This window comes from Trematomus bernacchii, unplaced genomic scaffold, assembly GCF_902827165.1.
Source record: "Trematomus bernacchii unplaced genomic scaffold, fTreBer1.1, whole genome shotgun sequence".
Taxonomy (NCBI): Eukaryota; Metazoa; Chordata; class Actinopteri; order Perciformes; family Nototheniidae; genus Trematomus; species Trematomus bernacchii.
Genome location: NW_022987564.1, coordinates 15,363,764 through 15,382,716, shown reverse-complemented (window position 1 = coordinate 15,382,716; position 18,953 = coordinate 15,363,764). Strand labels below are relative to the sequence as shown.

At 39.2% G+C, this 18,953-nt stretch overlaps 1 protein-coding gene and 4 gene segments (V, D, J or C); 2 read left to right on the top strand and 3 right to left on the bottom strand.

The window, feature by feature from the left end:
- Window positions 1-596: 596 nt before the first annotated feature.
- Window positions 597-2,043, top strand: LOC117477773. The segment is given in 3 exon segments: window positions 597-604; window positions 707-753; window positions 1,567-2,043. Coding segments are annotated over 3 exon segments (384 nt in total).
- Window positions 2,044-4,782: 2,739 nt separating this feature from the next.
- Window positions 4,783-5,436, bottom strand: LOC117477863. The segment is given in 2 exon segments: window positions 4,783-5,105; window positions 5,319-5,436. Coding segments are annotated over 2 exon segments (360 nt in total).
- Window positions 5,437-7,035: 1,599 nt separating this feature from the next.
- LOC117477862 lies at window positions 7,036-7,668 on the bottom strand. The segment is given in 2 exon segments: window positions 7,036-7,375; window positions 7,483-7,668. Coding segments are annotated over 2 exon segments (411 nt in total).
- An 848-nt stretch (window positions 7,669-8,516) lies between these two features.
- Window positions 8,517-9,910, top strand: LOC117477867. The segment is given in 2 exon segments: window positions 8,517-8,631; window positions 9,436-9,910. A coding segment is annotated over 1 exon segment (258 nt).
- A 4,135-nt stretch (window positions 9,911-14,045) lies between these two features.
- hivep1 (HIVEP zinc finger 1) overlaps window positions 14,046-18,953 on the bottom strand; it is a 60,072-nt gene continuing 55,164 nt past the window's right edge. For 4 of the 5 annotated variants that reach the window (XM_034124503.1, XM_034124505.1, XM_034124504.1 and 1 more), the window contains 5 exons: window positions 18,798-18,931; window positions 18,499-18,674; window positions 17,819-17,920; window positions 16,412-16,941; window positions 14,046-15,652 (listed from right to left, as the gene is read on the bottom strand). In XM_034124503.1, coding sequence (XP_033980394.1) covers window positions 14,597-15,652; window positions 16,412-16,941; window positions 17,819-17,920; window positions 18,499-18,674; window positions 18,798-18,931 — 1,998 coding nt within the window. In that variant the 3' untranslated portion in view covers window positions 14,046-14,596. Of the gene's footprint in view, window positions 15,653-16,276; window positions 16,942-17,818; window positions 17,921-18,498; window positions 18,675-18,797; window positions 18,932-18,953 lie in introns of all 5 variants that reach the window. The other variant, XM_034124508.1, reaches the window with a different exon arrangement.

Here is an 18,953-nt window from a genome sequence, read left to right as displayed (position 1 = left end):
TTTATTTAAGTGTTCAATTACTTTGCTTGCTGATGTTTAAAAGTTGATAAAAATCGTGAAACTAAACATATTTTGTGAACAATCCGTTTTTCAAAAGAAGAATCTTCATTTTAAAACTGAAGAGATGAGTAAATATTTGTTGTAAATGTTTAAAAGGTTCACTAAAGAAACAGTAGATACTTTTCCAGAGTGTGTGAATCTGTTTCAAACATTATAAGCAGTTATTATATAAACTGGGTAAACCGTGGATGTGTTTGGTGAGTTTGTTTGTGTCAAAGTCAGAGAGCCGTGTCTCTCTACAGTGAGAGGTTTTTGTACGGCGGCTCAATGACTTTGTATCACTGTGGTACACGTTCGGTGGAGGAACCAGACTGGATGTTGGAAGTAAGTCAAATGTTAATTTATAAGAGAAATTTCTATTTTGTTGTACTTTTTATTTAGCAAACTAAGAGAAATAGTTGCCTCTCCATGTCATTTTATAAATTCTTCTCAAATATTTTGCACTGAGAGGCTAACTTTACTCCAGCAAAAGACGTTTAAATGTTTTCATGAGAGTTAAAGATTGAACAGAGAATAAATCATTATTTCCACCTTTAATGGTGAAGTAGCATCTTGAGGGCTGGTAGGTTTAGTTCAGTGTGTCAAAGTCAGAGAGTCGTGTCTCTCTACAGTGAGAGGTTTTTGTACGGCGGCTCAATTACTTTGTATCACTGTGGTTGACTTTTGGTGGAGGAACCAGACTGGATGTTGGAAGTAAGTTTCTGCACAAAAACTAAATATGATGTTGTTAAGAGACGTTTGAATTCTGTGTTGGAATATTTGAGAGATAGATTTTTATTATTTTAATTGTAATGTTTAGATAGTATTAATATTCATGTTTTTATTTCTCTTCATCATTGAGCAAAGTCGGAGCAGCTTTTCTTGAAATGTCATTATACATTCCCAACAAATTGTCATTTAAACAGCTTCAAATGTGAAAGGATAAAACTGCAAATGTTAAAATAATCTTTCCTTTAACTTATTTTGAATTTTCTATCTCGGTTCTCCCTTCTGTTTTTGAATAAATTAAGAATACAGTTTTTAAATACAGATTAACAGAGTAAAGATATCGACGGATATAAAAAATGTGTTGTATTATTTTAGACATTATTTTAAAGTTTGTAAAACTGGGTAGTGATTGAGATTCACATTGAGCACAATTGATTGTTCCATTTCCTGTATTTGTTCATTTATCCACTACATCATTTAATAATGGTTTGTAGAGTTCAGGTTTTGGATGATTTGAACAACAACTACTTAAAATATGTCCTAATGTTGTACTTTATTTCCAGTGTAGTCTGACATATTTCAGGTGATTCTGTATGAAGTGTCTCTGTGCTGATTTGCATGAGAGGCTTCTTAAAGGGAAGTGAAACAATGTGTGAGTGAGAGACTGATGGAGCAGAACCAACATCTGACAGAAACTCCTTAAAGGAGAAACACTCTCACCGTAAAGGTGTCCCAGTGTCTGCTGGTTGATTGACAGCTGTGTGCTCCCTGTCCTCTAATCTGATTGGTGTCTCCTAGGTGATGTCCGTCCCACCCTGACGGTGCTGCCCCCCTCCAGAGAAGAGCTGCAGCAGGGGAAGGCCACGCTCATGTGCCTGGCCAACAAGGGCTTCCCCTCAGACTGGAGTCTGGCCTGGAAGGTGGACGGCAGCAGCAGCAGCAGCAGCTGGGAGGAGAGCAGGAGCCCCGGGGTGCTGGAGAAGGACGCCCACTACAGCTGGAGCAGCACCCTGAGGCTCTCTGCAGACCAGTGGAGGAAGGTGGGCTCTGTGACCTGTGAGGCCACCCAGGGCTCCCAGACTCCGCTCTCAGAGACACTGAGGAGAGACCAGTGTTCCCAGTCCTGAGCTGACTCACTGGGACTCTGCTTCCTCTCTCACACTGCTCTCAGTCTGCTCTCTGGCTCTCAGGACATGTTTCAACATCAACCTGTTTTTGCTTTGTCGATGGTTTCAACATTTTAAAATAATAAAGATGAATGTGTGTATTTTAAAAGTGGCATGTCTTCTGATTCCCTTTCTCTAAAATATTATATATGTAAGGAACCTCATTCACATTAATTCACAAAAGATTCATCCTAGTTTTATTTGTGTTAATCAAGATTGGTACCAATAACCATAGCATGAACATTTTAATGGTAAACCGCAAAGCTCTCTCTTATCACTAATGTTAAAGTAAATCCATGTGTGATGTTCATGTGTTGTTAAACTTTACCTTGAATATATTCTCAAAATCTGAATCAAAAATATTTTCAGGATTATAAAAAGCAGTAAATCATCTGCATAAAGTTAACTAACATGAATCTAAAATAATATTTTACCTATCTAGATGAAACATTACATACAGTACTACAGTCTCTGTCTTTTTAGCAGAATTTAAACATTGATTTTTTGGTACTTGAATTGAAACTAATATTATACTAAAACAAAGCTCCTATCGTCTTTTCCTAACCACTACTCCATGACGTCTGAGGGAAACGTCACAGAGTTAATGAATAGTGGTTTTTAATGGTGTTGTTTTATGATTTATGAACCTGGACAACAGTGAAAAATATATTATTCATTAGGTTGGAATTGAAATATAAACGTAAATTGAAACTTATTGTTGCTCACACGTATTAATCCACATGAATCCCAATACGTATGATTGTATGAAAATATTTTAAAGTAAATACAATTGTATTTATTATAAACTTGTTAGGCCTCAACCTATCACTGTGTATACCACCAATCAAACGTGTTTGATAAAGTTTAAGAAACCTCAACTCAGTAAAGACTGAGAAATGTTGACTTTATTTGATCATTTTACAGTTAAAAAGTAACGCTCATATTTTGTCTTTTGATTATTATAGTGTTGAACGTTCAAAACCAATCCCTTTGGCAAGTTAAGATATAACTTGTAAAATGTTTAATAAGCACCGTAACTTTCATGATATTTAGTTCTCGGTCACTGTCGTTGTTTCCGTGAACGGCCGAATGTTGTGTCCAGGTTAATGTCGCGGACGCAAGGTATTGTGGGACAACATTTTCTGCTTTCCTTTCCTAAAGGAGTGTTTCCTAATCAAAGGAGTGTTTCATAGCTAAAGGAGGCTATAAAGGAAGTTTCAAAGCTCCTTTCCTATCATCTAGAGAATTCCAACGGCTCATGTCATGGCTGCCACTGAGGCACTCCCGGGTCATTTCACTCCGTTAGAAACCTTCCTAAACTAAACTGACAATTCAAACGCAACTTAAGACCTATTCATCAGCTGTGTTCATGCATTATATAAACATAATGACTCATATGTTGCTGTGTCACATCAAAACAGTTTGTATCCAAAGAGACTGAGTTTGTCTCAGGCAGAGTTGGGTGTAACGCGTTACAAAGTAACAAAGTAACGCGTTACTGTAATAATATTACTTTTGTCGGTAACGGAGTAGTGTAACGCGTTACTTTGTTACTTTTATAAAATCAGTCATAATCACACTGACAGACAAGAGGGGTTTCCGCCGCAGGTTTATATGTACGTAATCTGTGCGACTTGCGCGTCCACATCTCCGCGTGCAGTGCTGCATAAACATGGCTGAGTCAGCGATAACTTTCGAGGGGTGGAGGTATGCCCATTATTTTGAGTTCGTCCGAAGAATAGACAGGAATGTGACGGTGAGGTGCAAACTGTGTCCAGGCCAGAAGCTGTTATCCACTGCTGTAAACACCACGTCAAACCTCAACAAACACCTGCAAAGAACACATGCTAAGGTGAAGCTAATAGCTAAGGACCCCCGAACCCAGAGTGAGGATGTTGTGAGTCGCCGCCGCCGAGTCCGAAGCAGCACAAATTAGAATTTGGAGGACCGGTAACCAAAGCAGAGATGGACAGGCTTGTAGCATCCTTCATAGTAGAGGTAATGTTGCCCATTTGCACAGTGGAATCACCATCGCATCGTTCATAGATATACTGCGCAAAATACAGATAGCAGGAGACAGAGGACAGCCATGGTCAGAGCTATCTGAATCAGTCTAATGCGACAATGGAAACTGAACTAAAGAGAACATTTGAAACTTTAGCAGTCTGCGTGATCTGCCTGCAGGGAGGGGCTGGCCGGCCCTGCGAGTAAAGTAACGAGTAAAGTAACGAGTAAAGTAACGAGTTACTTTATGTAGAGAGTAACGAAGTAGTGTAATATATTACTTTTTTTTAAAGTAATATGTAATATGTAATATATTACTTTTTTTTAGTAACGACCCCATCTCTGGTCTCAGGGTCTTATCACTGAGATTTTATAATCCTCTTTTAGGTTTTAAAATATATATATTTTTAGAGTTCTTCCACTTTCGAGAGATAATCTAAATAACTATAAAACCTTAAATACATTTGAGCAAAAAACGTTAAGTATCATTGATATGTTATAAGTGTAATGTTTTCTGGACTTTTTGAAACATGAAAAGTACAAATTAAGCATTCACTAAATATTTCGAATTGAATCTATATTAATATATTTATTATCGGTTAAAATGTTAATTAGAATATAAAGTTGTAAGGGACGACATTAAAGAGTGGTAATTAAAGCTTTTAGCAAACTTATAATTACTCACAAACAACAACAACAAATTACCTTAATAATAGCAATTGTTTGCATGCTGAAAGTGTTATTTTGTTATTAGTTTAAAATTGTATCTTAATCAAAGATTTCTTTTTTCTTTTTTCTATGCAGCAGTTCATTCAGATCACTTCCTCTTTATTTGAGGAGGTTTTTGTACGACGTTGTATCACTGTGTGAACGGGAAGCTGTTACTCTGCTGACAATAATAATCTCCTGCATCTACAGTCTGAACTCCAGTGACGGTGAGAGTGAAGACAGTCCCAGATCCACTTCCACTGAAACGATTTGAAACTCCAGATTGAAGATTTGTAGCACGATATACCAAGAGTTTAGGAGCTTCTCCAGGTTTCTGAAGGTACCAGTTAAGGTATGTACTAACACTTGTACTGGCTGTACATTTGATAGAAAGAGTCTGTCCTGGAACAACAGACAGAGATCCAGGAGACTGAGTCAGGAGGATTTCTCCTGATGAATCTGGAAAACATGAAAACAGCAGAAGGGTTATTGAGACAAACAGCGTGGAGAAAGATGATCAACATCCAAACAGAAGAGCATCCTCTCTTTAACATGGAGAACAGATGGAAGAAGGTACATGCTGCTTGTCTCAGTGCTTCTCCATCATAGCAGATCATCATGTTGGGGAACCTGGTTGCATCCTGAAGCAAAGTTTTCAGAAGAGAGTCTCACCCTGAACAAGGAGCCCCAGGGTGGCCAGCAGTAGAGTCAGTGACATCATCATTGTGCTGCCGGCGTGTCAGTGGCTCTGAAAGGTCTGGACAGCCGCTGATCACCTCTGGCCTCTTAACGTCTGGGAGCAGAGAGGCAGGACACATATGCAAACACACAGAGTCAGTGAAGTGTAGCTGTCCTCAAACAGCATGGTGTTCCCCCTCAGTGCTGACAGCATTCACTGTTTCATGTTTCACTACATAATGGGCTCTCAAAGATTACTATGTCGTACACAAGTTCATTTGGTTCACACAAAGCAGCAAGTTGAGCCTGTTGGTGAGAAGATTTTAAAGTGTAGAAATATATGTTGTTTAACACACGTGAAAGAAAAAAAGGTTATTGATACAGATTGTTAAAAGGTTTCACACCAGAATACAAATTCAGCGTTGCAAGTTTTCTTATACAGTAGCTACTTTAATTTACATGATTCATTTTGACAAAAATGTAAAGTCCGATGTCGGCAATTCATCCTTTTTGTAAATCTAAAAGGAGAGTGGCATTAGACAGAATACTTTCTTTAATGGCTGATCACATTATGGTCATTAAGATGAAACAAGGCAGTTTTATATGATGTAAAAATGAATATCATTGGTGGGGAATATAATTGTATGATGAATATACTCAGAGAAGATACCTGAGATGCTGATGCTTTTCTTTCATCTCCATAAAGTTGTATTATTACAATTCTCAGATGCTCCTTTTTCCTCATCTGTTCATACTGTCTGAAATAGGGCTAACACTTTAGATCAGACATTGACTGTTGAGCAGCATGAAGTGTTGGATTCACATCTGTTGTTTACCGTTTACATTATTTGTTAAGTTGAATCCCAATGTGCTTCAAGCTAAGCTGGAGATGATCATTTACATATTTATTTGTCCATTTAAACTGTGTCACTCCATTTCTTCTTTACTTTCTCAGCCATCACTCACTGAAATGTCCAAAGGACTGTTAAATGAACTTTGACCGGCTCTTTGAAAAGATCTCATGTAACAGCTTGATTTGTATTCATGGCTCCACATTAAATAAAGAATCCAGTTTAAGATACTTGTGATCCCTTTTAGAGCTCTGCATGGTCAGACAGCCTCCTTTATCTCTGACCTTCTACAGGGCTGTATCACTAGGAGGTCAGGAACGTCTCATGATCAGGGCTTGCTGGATTTACCTCACTACAGACTTTAAAGTGAAGGTGACCTTTGATTTGAAGTCGGGACTTTTGATCTTTGGGAGTCACTCCAGTTAGACAGAAGTGAACACTGTTCAAAAAAGAAGCTGAGCACCCATGAGTTTAGTGTGGCTATTTTTTTAGTATTTTACTATGGTGTGTATGAGTTCATTCACTTAATATATTATTAGAAATATTTCAGAAGTCTTTGCTTGAAAAAGTGACACGCTTAATGGAGATGAAAGTGTGTGTGTGTGTGTGTGTGTGTGTGTGTGTGTGTGTGTGTGTGTGTGTGTGTGTGTGTGTGTGTGTGTGTGTGTGTGTGTGTGGTGTGTGTGTGTGTGTGTGTGTGGGTGTGTGTGTGTGTGTGTGTGTGTGTGTGTGTGTGTGTGTGTGGTGTGTGTGTGTGTGTGTGTGTGTGTGTGTGTGTGTGTGTGTGTGTGTGTGTGTGTGTGTGTGTGTGTGTGTGTGTGTGTCAGTCAGTTCAGTTCCTGTTCAGTCTGACTGAGGGAGGTTTTTGTACGACGCTTTTTCACTGTGTGAACACCCACTGACTGTTGGGGTTATGTACACTCTGACAGTAGTAAACTGCTGCATCATCAGTCTGGACTCCACTGATGGTCAGAGTGAAGTCAGAGTTTGATCCACTGCCTGTAAAACGGTTTGAAATCCCTGATGCTCGAGTGCTAGTATCGTAAATGAGCAGTTTAGGAGTTCCTCCATCTCTCTGTTGGTACCAGGCTAAATCGTCACTATAAATATTCTGACTGGTCCTACATGTGATGGAGACGGAGCGTCCCGGAGCAGAGCTCACTGCTCCAGACTGAGTCACTGTGATCTGGCCTCTGGACTCTGAGGAGACAGAGACAAAGACATAAAGCAGCGTCATGGTTTTGTCCGCTTCATTTCAGAGGGACGGATGTTCACAGAGGAGAGGAGTTTGATTCTCTGGACTTTACCTGTGAAGCAGCAGCAGAGGAGAGTCCAGATGAGGACGCAGATCAAAGTCATGTTTTTGATGAGGAGGATTTCTGTGGCTTCTGTTGTCATGAAGGACAGCTGTCAGTCATCCAGTGTTCAACTCTCAGGACTATAAGGTCTCCCAGAGCACTGGAGCATGGTGCTGCTGATGCAAAGTGTCTCTCTATGGAAATGCTCTGACTGACTCCAACAGGGACCTGGATTATTGATCACGAGGAAGAAGATAAAGAAGATGGACCTCCCCTGGGGAAAGATTCTGTTTCCTCTCTGTTTTTTGTACACACACACATTACAAGTACATAGGTGCACAGGAACATGTGCCAGGGAGCACATGGGGGTTCGGTGCCTTGCTCAAGGGCACTGCCGCCCGGAATGGGTCAGGGCTCACTTGTTCTTTCCAAAAAGTATTTCTCAATTTCATATAATTCACTCCCACACAAATCAATGCTCTCTTCCTCTGAAACAATCTAAAATAACGTCATTACATGTACTTCATTCAATACGAGTATTTTGCTTTTTAAATGTATAACAGCTCATAAAAAAAGATTCAATACTTCTCCATAGTTTGTGAATCTGTTTCAAACATTTGAAGCAGTTATTATATAAACTGGGTAAACTGTGGATGTGTTTGGTGAGTTTGTTTGTGTCAAAGTCAGAGAGCCGTGTCTCTCTACAGTGAGAGGTTTTTGTACGGCGGCTCAATGACTTTGTATCACTGTGGTACACGTTCGGTGGAGGAACCAGACTGGAGTTTGGAAGTAAGTCAAATGTTAATTTATAAGAGCAGTTTCTCTTTTGTTGTACTTTTTATTTAGCAAACTAAGAGAAATAGTTGCCTCTCCATGTCATTGTATAAATTCTTCTCAAATATTTTGCACTGAGAGGCTAACTTTACTCCAGCAAAAGACGTTTAAATGTTTTCATGAGAGTTAAACATTGAACAGAGAATAAATCATTAATTCCACCTTTAATGGTGAAGTAGCATCTTGAGGGCTGGTAGGTTTAGTTCAGTGTGTCAAAGTCAGAGAGCCGTGTCTCTCTACAGTGAGAGGTTTTTGTACGGCGGCTCAATGACTTTGTATCACTGTGGTGGACTTTTGGTGGAGGAACCAGACTGGATGTTGGAAGTAAGTTTCTGCACAAAAACTAAATATGATGTTGTTAAGAGACGTTTGAATTCTGTGTTGGAATATTTGAGAGATAGATTTTTATTATTTTAATTGTAATGTTTAGATAGTATTAATATTCATGTTTTTATTTCTCTTCATCATTGAGCAAAGTCGGAGCAGCTTTTCTTGAAATGTCTTTATACATTCCCAACAAACTGTCATTTAAACAGCTTCAAATGTGAAAGGATAAAACTGCAAATGTTAAAATAATCTTTCCTTTAACTTATTTTGAATTTTCTATCTCGGTTCTCCCTTCAGTTTTTGAATAAATTAAGAATACAGTTTTTAAATACAGATTAACAGAGTAAAGATATCGACGGATATTAAAAATGTGTTCAATTCTTTTAGACATTATTTTAAAGTTTGTAAAACTGGGTAGTGATTGAGATTCACATTGAGCACAATTGATTGCTCCATTTCCTGTATTTGTTCATTTATCCACTAAATGATTTAATAATGGTTTGTAGAGTTCAGGTTTTGGATGATTTGAACAACAACTACTTAAAATGTGTCCTAATGTTGTACTTTATTTCCAGTGTAGTCTGACATATTTCAGGTGATTCTGTCTCTGTGCTGATTAGCATGAGAGGCTTCTTAAAGGGAAGTGAAACAATGTGTGAGTGAGAGACTGATGGAGCAGAACCAACATCTGACAGAAACTCCTTAAAGGAGAAACACTCTCACAGTAAAGGTGTCCCAGTGTCTGCTGGCTGATTGACAGCTGTGTGCTCCCTGTCCTCTAATCTGATTGGTGTCTCCTAGGTGATGTCCGTCCCACCCTGACGGTGCTGCCCCCCTCCAGAGAAGAGCTGCAGCAGGGGAAGGCCACGCTCATGTGCCTGGCCAACAAGGGCTTCCCCTCAGACTGGAGTCTGGCCTGGAAGGTGGACGGCAGCAGCAGCAGCAGCAGCTGGGAGGAGAGCAGGAGCCCCGGGGTGCTGGAGAAGGACGCCCACTACAGCTGGAGCAGCACCCTGAGGCTCTCTGCAGACCAGTGGAGGAAGGTGGGCTCTGTGACCTGTGAGGCCACCCAGGGCTCCCAGACTCCGCTCTCAGAGACACTGAGGAGAGACCAGTGTTCCCAGTCCTGAGCTGACTCACTGGGACTCTGTTCTCTCTCTTCCTCATTCATGATCAATTTTAATCAAATTGAATGATTGCAATACTTCAATTTTCATTATTGTAATTATGTGTATGCCATTAAAAAAATAAAGCAAATTAAATGTAAAATAATCAATGGACTTTTTTTATAGAAACCTTTGCTTTATCCAACATGTTAGAAATACAAGATTTTAACAAATGTCACAGTAAGACTTTACTCGTGGTTTTATTAATCCACTTTTGAATCACATCATCTGTTGCCATTTATCCACCGTATACTCTTTGAAGCTCACCCAACTATCTGTTTACCAATAATATCCTAATATATATTAACCAGCTGTAGATGGATGGATAAGAGTGCTGCTTACATTATATAATTAAAAAATACAGTACTGTACATCTACATTACTTTTTTTTTTTAATTAGCAATAAATCAGTCTATCAGTATTATCAGAATATTTTCAGAGTATAATAATGATAAAATTATCCAATATGTTGCTTTTATGACATTTACAAGATTACAAGAGGAACACCATAACTGTTTGTAGACTGAAAATTTTTTCTAATATTTGAGAAGATCTCAAAGGATAATATTTTGGATCTCCTTCCTCTGTTTCAAAATATGGAGGCTTTCGGTTATTTATATTTAAAATGTTCTAACATGTTTAAACATGTCATGTGGACACCTGGGTTTATTTTCACCCGAGGTAAGCTAAATAACTACATATATGTGACCTGCTCTATCGAAATCAGTCGCATTGACCCGAAGACACATTTTGAGTTGTATACACTGTTGGAAAGAGGAGATTCCTAGCTTTCTAATGATATCAAGATTGTTTTTGTACTCCAAATATTAAGCAAAATATGTCACATTATATAATGACTGTCACCGAGTCATCATTTTGAGAAAAAGGCCTTCAAAGTTTCCTCTTCTCTGGAATCCATCGATCTGATTGATTATTAGCGGAGCAAATGATCAAAATAGTCCGGAGGGGAAATATTTCCGTTTGGATTACTGGTCTGGGGGAAGCTCGCGAGTGTGTGTGTGTATGTGTGTGTGTGTGTTTGTGTATTTTTGCGTTTGTGTGTATTGTGTTTGTTTCCCGGGGAAAACACTCACGAGAAACACCGGCTGTTGTTATGCTTGCTGTGACGTTAAATGACTCCGTTCTCCGCTTGTAAATATGCCGTTATAAGCTTCATAGTTGTATTTATCATCTAAATTTGCCGAAACAAGTTTAATATTCTGAAAGCCAAGACTTTGTTTAATTGAAATCAGATGAAAACAAACTGTAACGGACCCCGCCGTGTTATCTAGATAACTATATGCCTTACATTCATAATTTCAGCCGGAGGGAGGGGGGGCTGCGCTACGGAAGAGCAGATTGCGAGCGAGAGGTGCCTGTCATCTTCCCTTCACAAGCTTCACAAATGTATTTATCGTGTGATTTTGGAAATAAAAGTTTCATATTCTGAAAGCCAAGACTTTGTTTATTTAAAATCAAACAAAACACCCGAACCCCGAAAAAATAGTTTTTTACGCAAATCCACGTTTATTTTGAAATGAGCCGTTGCGACATCCGACTGATTTCGATAGAGCGGGTCACATATATATATATATATATTGGTTATAAAATGTTATTCTCTTTTGCAAAACAACATGCTATCTGGCGCCCTCTTCTGGTTAGTAAAACAGTCATAGTATAGTATGTCGAAAATATTGTAAAGTCATTAAAGTACGTTCTAAATTTAATTGATATGATTTCTATAAGTATAAGGACAATTCCATGACAAATGTCATAATATGTCATAACAAGTACACATATTGTATTCCATTAAAAACCATTGTTATTGTATGAAATGAAAAGTTACATAATTATATCACCAAAAGAAATCCAAGTATAGTTTGTCAAAACATTAATATAAAAGTCTACAAAGTGTTTGGATAAATGTGAAAGTTATACTATAGTATGTCAAAAATATTTAAAAAAAACATAATCTGAAGCCAATCACAGATTATAGTTAGTATGCCGAAAATATCAGAAAAAAACGACATATTATATAGTATGTAGAAAAATATGCAAAAAACGACATAGTATAGCTTTTCAAAAATAAGCTTAAAAAACAACGTTGTTCAGTTTGTCGAAAATATCATAACAAAAGGTTATGTCATAAATGTAAACAAAAGTATAGTAATCCGTACATTTGCAGAAAAAAGTTTTAGTTTTAATGTGTCAGAAAATAAGTCATAGTACGTTTGACATTTCAGAGAAAATTACATACATGTTGAAAAAATGCAACATACATAGTCGATAGGTTGTACAGCAAAAAAAAATATATATAAAAAAGAAAAAATGCATGTCAAAAACGTTGAAAAAACGAAACAGAATAGTATCTAAAAAATATATGTCGAGTATGTCGAACATTTATTATTACAGGTCTCCCTTGAAAAAGAGATCGATGATCTCAATGGGACCACCTGGTTAAATAAAGGTTTAATACAATTAGAAAAAAAGGTATATAATGTCAAAAGTTTTAGAAAAAACTGCAGAGTATAGTTAGTCGTACATTTGCAGAAAAAAGGTTTAAAAAATGTGATAGTATAGTATGTAAAAAAGTCACACTCTAGTATGTCTTGAATATCAGAATAAACAACATAGTGTAGTATGGTGAAAATATTGTACGAACAATGTCATTGTAAAGTAAGTCAAAATGATCATGAAAAAAAGTCATAGCATATAGAATTTTGAAAGAATAATTTGTCAAAAAACAGTATAATATGTTTATCTCATTAAAAAAAGTACATTTTTGGGATTGTGGACATTTAGCTTCAGCTGGTTGAACCATGCAGCTGTGATGTGTGACTGGAGACTCTTGGTTTGCTCTTCACTTCAGCGGCCTGCAGTTTGTTCTGTCAGCACTAGCAGCTATTGTCCTCTAGGGGTCTCTGTGGGCTTTGCAATAGCTTAAGCCTTACACCCACAGTCAGCCCTGCAGGGGAGGGGTGAAGTGATGGGGGCCTTACTGTACCGAGAGGGATGAGTCACCTTCTGAATGCGCTGAACACAGGAGGATATCACTGTAAAGCCTCTTGTGATTAGAGGGAACTTTCCCTCATTAAGGCCAGGTTGCTATGTTTGGCTCTGCTCCTCAGAGAGCGCATTCTTCCTTCTTCAAAAATAAAATAAAAACCCCAAATAGAATCATTTATTAATCTGTGCCTCTTGTTTGAATGGCAGATAGTGATTTTTAATTAAGTGGTATTATTGTGAGGATGAGAGGATCCCGAGGTTGTTCCCTGAAGGATTTAGAGTGAATGATCTTCGCTGTACAGTTAGTCACACTTTATTCCGGCTGCAATTCATATTATAGATTTATCTATAATAGATCTATAAAATGTTACCCAAACCCTGAGATTATGTTCTTAATGTGTAGCTTTGTCCACAACACAAAAGGTATTCCGTTTATGAAACTGAAATATTCACATTTATGAAGCTGTAAATGGTAATGTTGATATTGTTGTTTATTTAATTTCACTCAAACCTATACATTGATTATCGAACGAGCTGGCTTTTAGTCCAAACGTAGACAACTTATCAATATATCTTTGCTGCTCTACCCTTTATAATCATGATGATGATGATGATGAATATGCAGATGTTTGGGGTTTTCAGATTGTACACAGCCGCTGCAGTTGAACAAATATCAGCTATTAATATATCTGATTAACTGTAGTCATCTGTCTTAACAAAAACAAATCTTAAAAATCGATCTAAAAATCTATAATCATAAATTGACCCAAATTATGGCTGCTTGGTTGTGGATCTTTTAGTCAAAAATATTTCTACTGTATGTATTTATTTAATTAAAACACAAAATATAAAATACTTTTCCTTTCATCCTATTTTTTTATTCTGGAAAATATCAGCAATAGTTATGAACAGAGATATTTTCAAATGTGTGTACTCATAATTATAAAGCAGTAAGAACAATATTTACATTTAAGAAGCTGAAGCCGGTGATTTCTTTTGTGCTGTTTTTGTTTAAAATATTGGTAAACTTATTTATGATTATTTAAAAATGATACATTTTCTGTATATTTTCATTGTTGCAGATCCATTTCTGATCAATTTGAAATGAGAAATGTGGCCCCCACAATATTAAATGTGAAATGTAATAAACAGCGAAATTGATAAAAAACACTTTATATAAAAACAAACCAAGCCTTCAAAATATGGCGAGATGATATGTCAAAAATACAGTGAAGACACTTTAATGTTGTAAACAAATTTTTACTGATACAGTTAAGAATATTGATACAGCAATGTAAAGCTACCATAATGCACATACCTATGGACTTATGAATCATAATGGGCACTAGATGGATTATAATAAATAGTTGAACACAACATCTGTACACAGAAACATTGCCCCATAATCCATAGAAATGTACATATACCAGTACAACATTTATAATTCCATACATTTACGAATGACAAACAAAATTGATATCCTCCATTTTTTGCCTCTCCTTACTTCTATTTTTTGAAATAAACACAAGCAACTACTGAATTATGTACAGGTTCCTAAACAAGAAACTCCATAAAAGGCACAATTGTCTATACAACATTTACAACAAAAAAAGTACAAATAAAATGATTGGTCATTATTATAATTATATGATTGCACATACAATATGAATGTCAGCATCTGTGCTTTGAAAGGTGATTTGCAACAAAACAAACCCCTGAAAGTGTTTTCAGTCTTACAAAGTGACAAGAATTACAAAAAGAGAACAAGAAGAGCTTTCCATGTTGGGTTTTCAGGTGGCAATGACCAGTCTGTCTTCATCATCACTGGACACCTCATTATAGTCATCGAGGACCTTCTGCCAGCTGGTCACTGGCGGAGGTCGTGGAGGTGCAGGATCACTAGCTCCCTCTACGGGCGACTCCTTACCACCTCTGGTTTGAGGAGCTGGTGAGCACTGCTGCCGTGGGGATTTAACCCTTTCTTGCCTCTCGTCAGTCTGTGTGAGCTCTGCTCTGCTGCCGGGGGTCGCCCCTGGACAGCAGCTGCCTTTAAGAGGGGCGGGTTGTGACGCATGCATGCAGCCCCGCTCACCTCGAGATGGCTGTTCTCCCGGAGCTCCGGGGCTGCCCTGCCAGTCTGAGAGCCCAGGGAGAGGACTGAGGCTGGAGAGAGGGCTGAGAGAAGGAATGAGGGCAGGCAGGGCGATGTTAACGAACTGCAGACCTGGGACGTGTGTCTGGGGGCCGGTGATGCTGTGGGGAGTGGGGTTGGCAGTTAAAACCTGCAGCCCCAGGGTGGCATTGAGGGTGAGCCCTTGCTGGGACATTAGCTGGGTGGATGCCAGGCCTGTCTTGGTCAGCCCCATGAGGTTTAGTGTCTCCAGACCTAAGGGCTGTATGGTTTGAGCCTGCAGGCCAGTGACCTGCCCCAAGGGGAAGCAGGGCAACACACTGCTGATTGGCTGGGTCGACTGGCCCTCTGGATGGGGGGGAGTGATGGGAGCTGGTAACGGGCTTGTGTTTCTGTGAATGACGCTCACTGCGGGGATGGTGAGCTGGACGGGGCCGGCCTGGATTGGTACAAAGGTGGAGTAAGCTGCCAGGCCAGCGGGCACCAGCTGGATCCCCCCAACTGGGACCATGCTGTAAGAGGAGTGGGAGCGCTGTTGGGAGTGCAGGGGCAGGTGGCTGAACAGGTGCGTCTGGGTCTCTGTTCCGTATGTTTGGGATAGACTCTGTGGGGGAAAGTGCATGAGACCTTGAGAGCCATAAGAGGAAGTCTGAGTGCCCCGGTCCACAGGAAAGCCCGATTCACTGGCAACAGCAGGAGGAGCAGAGGAGGCGTCCTGTTCAAAAGAGAGAAAGTTTAATATTTGACTTAATTGTGGCATAATTGTGGTATAAGTGATTAAAGGAATTGTTTGGATTTTTTCTAAATGTGGTTGTTTGAGGTTCTAATCCATATTCAGTGTATGGCCTACAGTAAATTGTGGTTGACAACCCCCCCTTTCCGACGGGGAGCAAAAGTCGCTACCAACGCTCTATTCAAAGCCACCAAACTCCATTTAAATAACATAAATGTTACCTTGCGGAATAAAAGGTAACAAGATCAAAGACATTTTCTGTATTTTCTTTTCAATAGGTTTCTTTCTTTGCCAAATTCAGTGTTTTTTCTTCTTCCTGACACTTGTCAATTGTTCTATTGGATTATACTTTTTTGTATTCTTTTCAACCTAAAATGATAATTTAATTCAGATGTCTTAACATAAATGAATGGTATCCTGATATTAGGGCTAATGAACATGTTTACCCTGCTGGTAGTCCTTTTTTCCCCAACTCCTCTCAGGATCTACTGTAGGTTATACACTGACCTTGGACCTCATTAAACCCCACTTTATAAATAAAAACCAGCCCTTTTTTATGAAACTGCATTCCCACCAAACCTTATCAGAGTGCATACAAATATTCACCTTTTTTCAAGGCATTCACAGAAGCGTTGTAGAAGTGCCTCGCATGCAGGACTCAACGTAAGGGTATGGATAGGAAAGAAAGGAGGTGGGTGGAGAGCGGTGACGAGAGACATGATGAAAATACATGGGTCTCACCTGGCCTATCCTGGAGCCCTTGCTTGGCACTGGGGGACTAGGGGGGACATCAAAGTCAGGGTAGTCGATGGACATCTGCCTGCATGGCGACATCGGGCTCATCATGTGCACTGAGTCTGTGTCTGAGGTGTAGGAGTCTGATGTGATGGCAACAGGCGGAGGAGAGTAAGGGAGTGGCATTGAGCTGCAGCAGGACCCGGAGATGGATATCTGCTTGCTCAGGGAAACAGGGCTCATCATGGGGACAGAGTCTGATGTGGTGTGGGATTCAGGAGCGGGAGGCCGGGAGAGAGACAGGGAGATTGAGCTGATTGACATCTGGGCTAGGAGGTTGCTAGGAGGGACCTCGGCCTCCTTGGATGGGATGTGCTGAGGGCTGGCAGAGACAGATGGGTTGGTAGAAAGGCCAGACTCTGCCTGGCTGTCCTCCTCTTCCTCCTCGTTGTCATCATTGTCCTCATCATCAGCACCATCGGAGTCGTCACCATCCGAATCCTGCCGGTCGGCACTGCTCACTTGACTCCGGTCTCCTGCAGATGAGAGAATATGTAAGATGGAAGACTATTCTTGGGTGGATTTACAGCACATATGAGTCATCATTTGAGTTGTTCTGAAAGAAGCTATTTGGTAGTATTTCTCCCCAAAATCTTCATTGGAATATCAATGACTTCCTGTGACACCTTGAAATTGTGGGGAAAATGTCATATTTGTATGTAAATGCACCCCTTATTGGATTCTTTATTCAGTATATAGGCAGACGGGAAAAAAAAGTTGTCATTTTTAATTCAAGGTTACACAAGTGAGTAATTTATTCGCATATTTAGTTATTTTGGGGGTAAATTATCCCTTGTTTTTTCTTCTTTATCATGGAGGCTTTTTTCACACAGTTAGAAAAATCCACCGCAATTCAGCGATGTTTTGAGCTGCTGCTGCAGTGCTGCACACCCTACACCACCACACGCCCCTGAGCTACATCGCAGGCAGAGGAGGAAAAACAAATATGCTCTTAAGAGACTGAGACCATAGAATGCTTTCAGGCAGCTCCTCTCTCTCTCTCTTTTTCTAAAATTAGACGCAGCAATTTCCTCTTTCTAAACGCTGTGCATGCCGCCCACATGCGCTTTTAGTTAACAGAGGAAGAAGCTGCATTTAGAATTTCTAATTAGACCATGGTGAAGCTATTGATCAACATGGCAAAAGAGCACAAGCGAGAGACACAAACTGTGTTTTATATCTCATACCACGAACAGGGGAACTATTTAAAGAAGGGCAATCCTGTTGTTTGACACTAAAGCAAATGGGGTAAACAAGTGTATTAAGGCAAGTTTATAACCGTAAAAACAGTCTAATCACAGAGATTATTTCATTTGATTCGGTATGTATTTCCTTTACAGATAAGCAGTGTACCTGAGTCCTCTGCGTCCTGATCATCAATGAGACCTGCAGGAACCCCCATCTCCATGCATTTCTTACTGTGGGCCTTGGATTTCATGTGCTTGGTCAGATTTCCTGCAAGAGGAGAGACAGGAAGGTCTTACAGGTGGGTAGAGCTCGAACAATAGCACAGAAGGAGTTTATGTAAGAGAATGCGGTCTTTGGGCAAGCTGTACATACAGGGTGAGTAACTGATAAAGACATTTTTAAATGAACGTGGGTTGCTCTGACATCGAGTACTGTTCTGCAGTGTGGCGTGGGTAGGCAAGTTCGATAGCAAACGGTGAATCACACTGTCTTGGTTTGAGAGATGGTAAAACACTGTCGTTAATTTTATAAAAGGGAAAGTTAGAATAACAGTTTAGGGAAATAACAATACACTGTCTCAAATGTGAATTGTGAGGAGACGAATTGTATGTTCAGATATAAAATCAGTGAAATATTTTTTTTTTTAATTCATGTTAGCATATTCATGAGGTTATATATGTATTCAGTAATGTAGAACCACATGAAGTGCACTATATTAAAATTCAATAAAAGTAGGTTTAGAAAAATCCCATAGATGGTAAACATCTGACTATTACATGTATTGTACTTTATTCACATGAATTGAGAAGCAGTGGCTTTAAACTGAATATCTGCTGACGTCTCACCTTTTGTCTTGAAGGAGAAATTGCAGTGGACACAGTGGTATGGCCGGACATCAGAGTGGGTGCGGATGTGTTTGCGTAGCATGCTCGGCTTCTTGCAGCGGATCCCACATTCCTCACAGATGTATTTACCGCGTCCACGCCCACGTACGTAAATATATTCTTCATTCGATTTGTATCTGGGGGTTGCAAAAGTACCAAGGCTTACACATAAAACCAAGCAACTAACATTTCTTATTGCTGTATAATATAAAGTTAATTGTCATATCATTTGAAATAATTGTTTTGTTATTCAATCATACCCGCCATCGAATATTTTGACCCGTCTTGGTTCTGTTTTAGATGTTGCTTCTTTTTCTGAGTCGTTGCTGGCCTGAGATTCTGGTAGCACTTTACTTCTGGTTTCAACTGATAAAGACTTCTGGATTATTGGTACCTGCAGAAAGAGAAAAGTCATT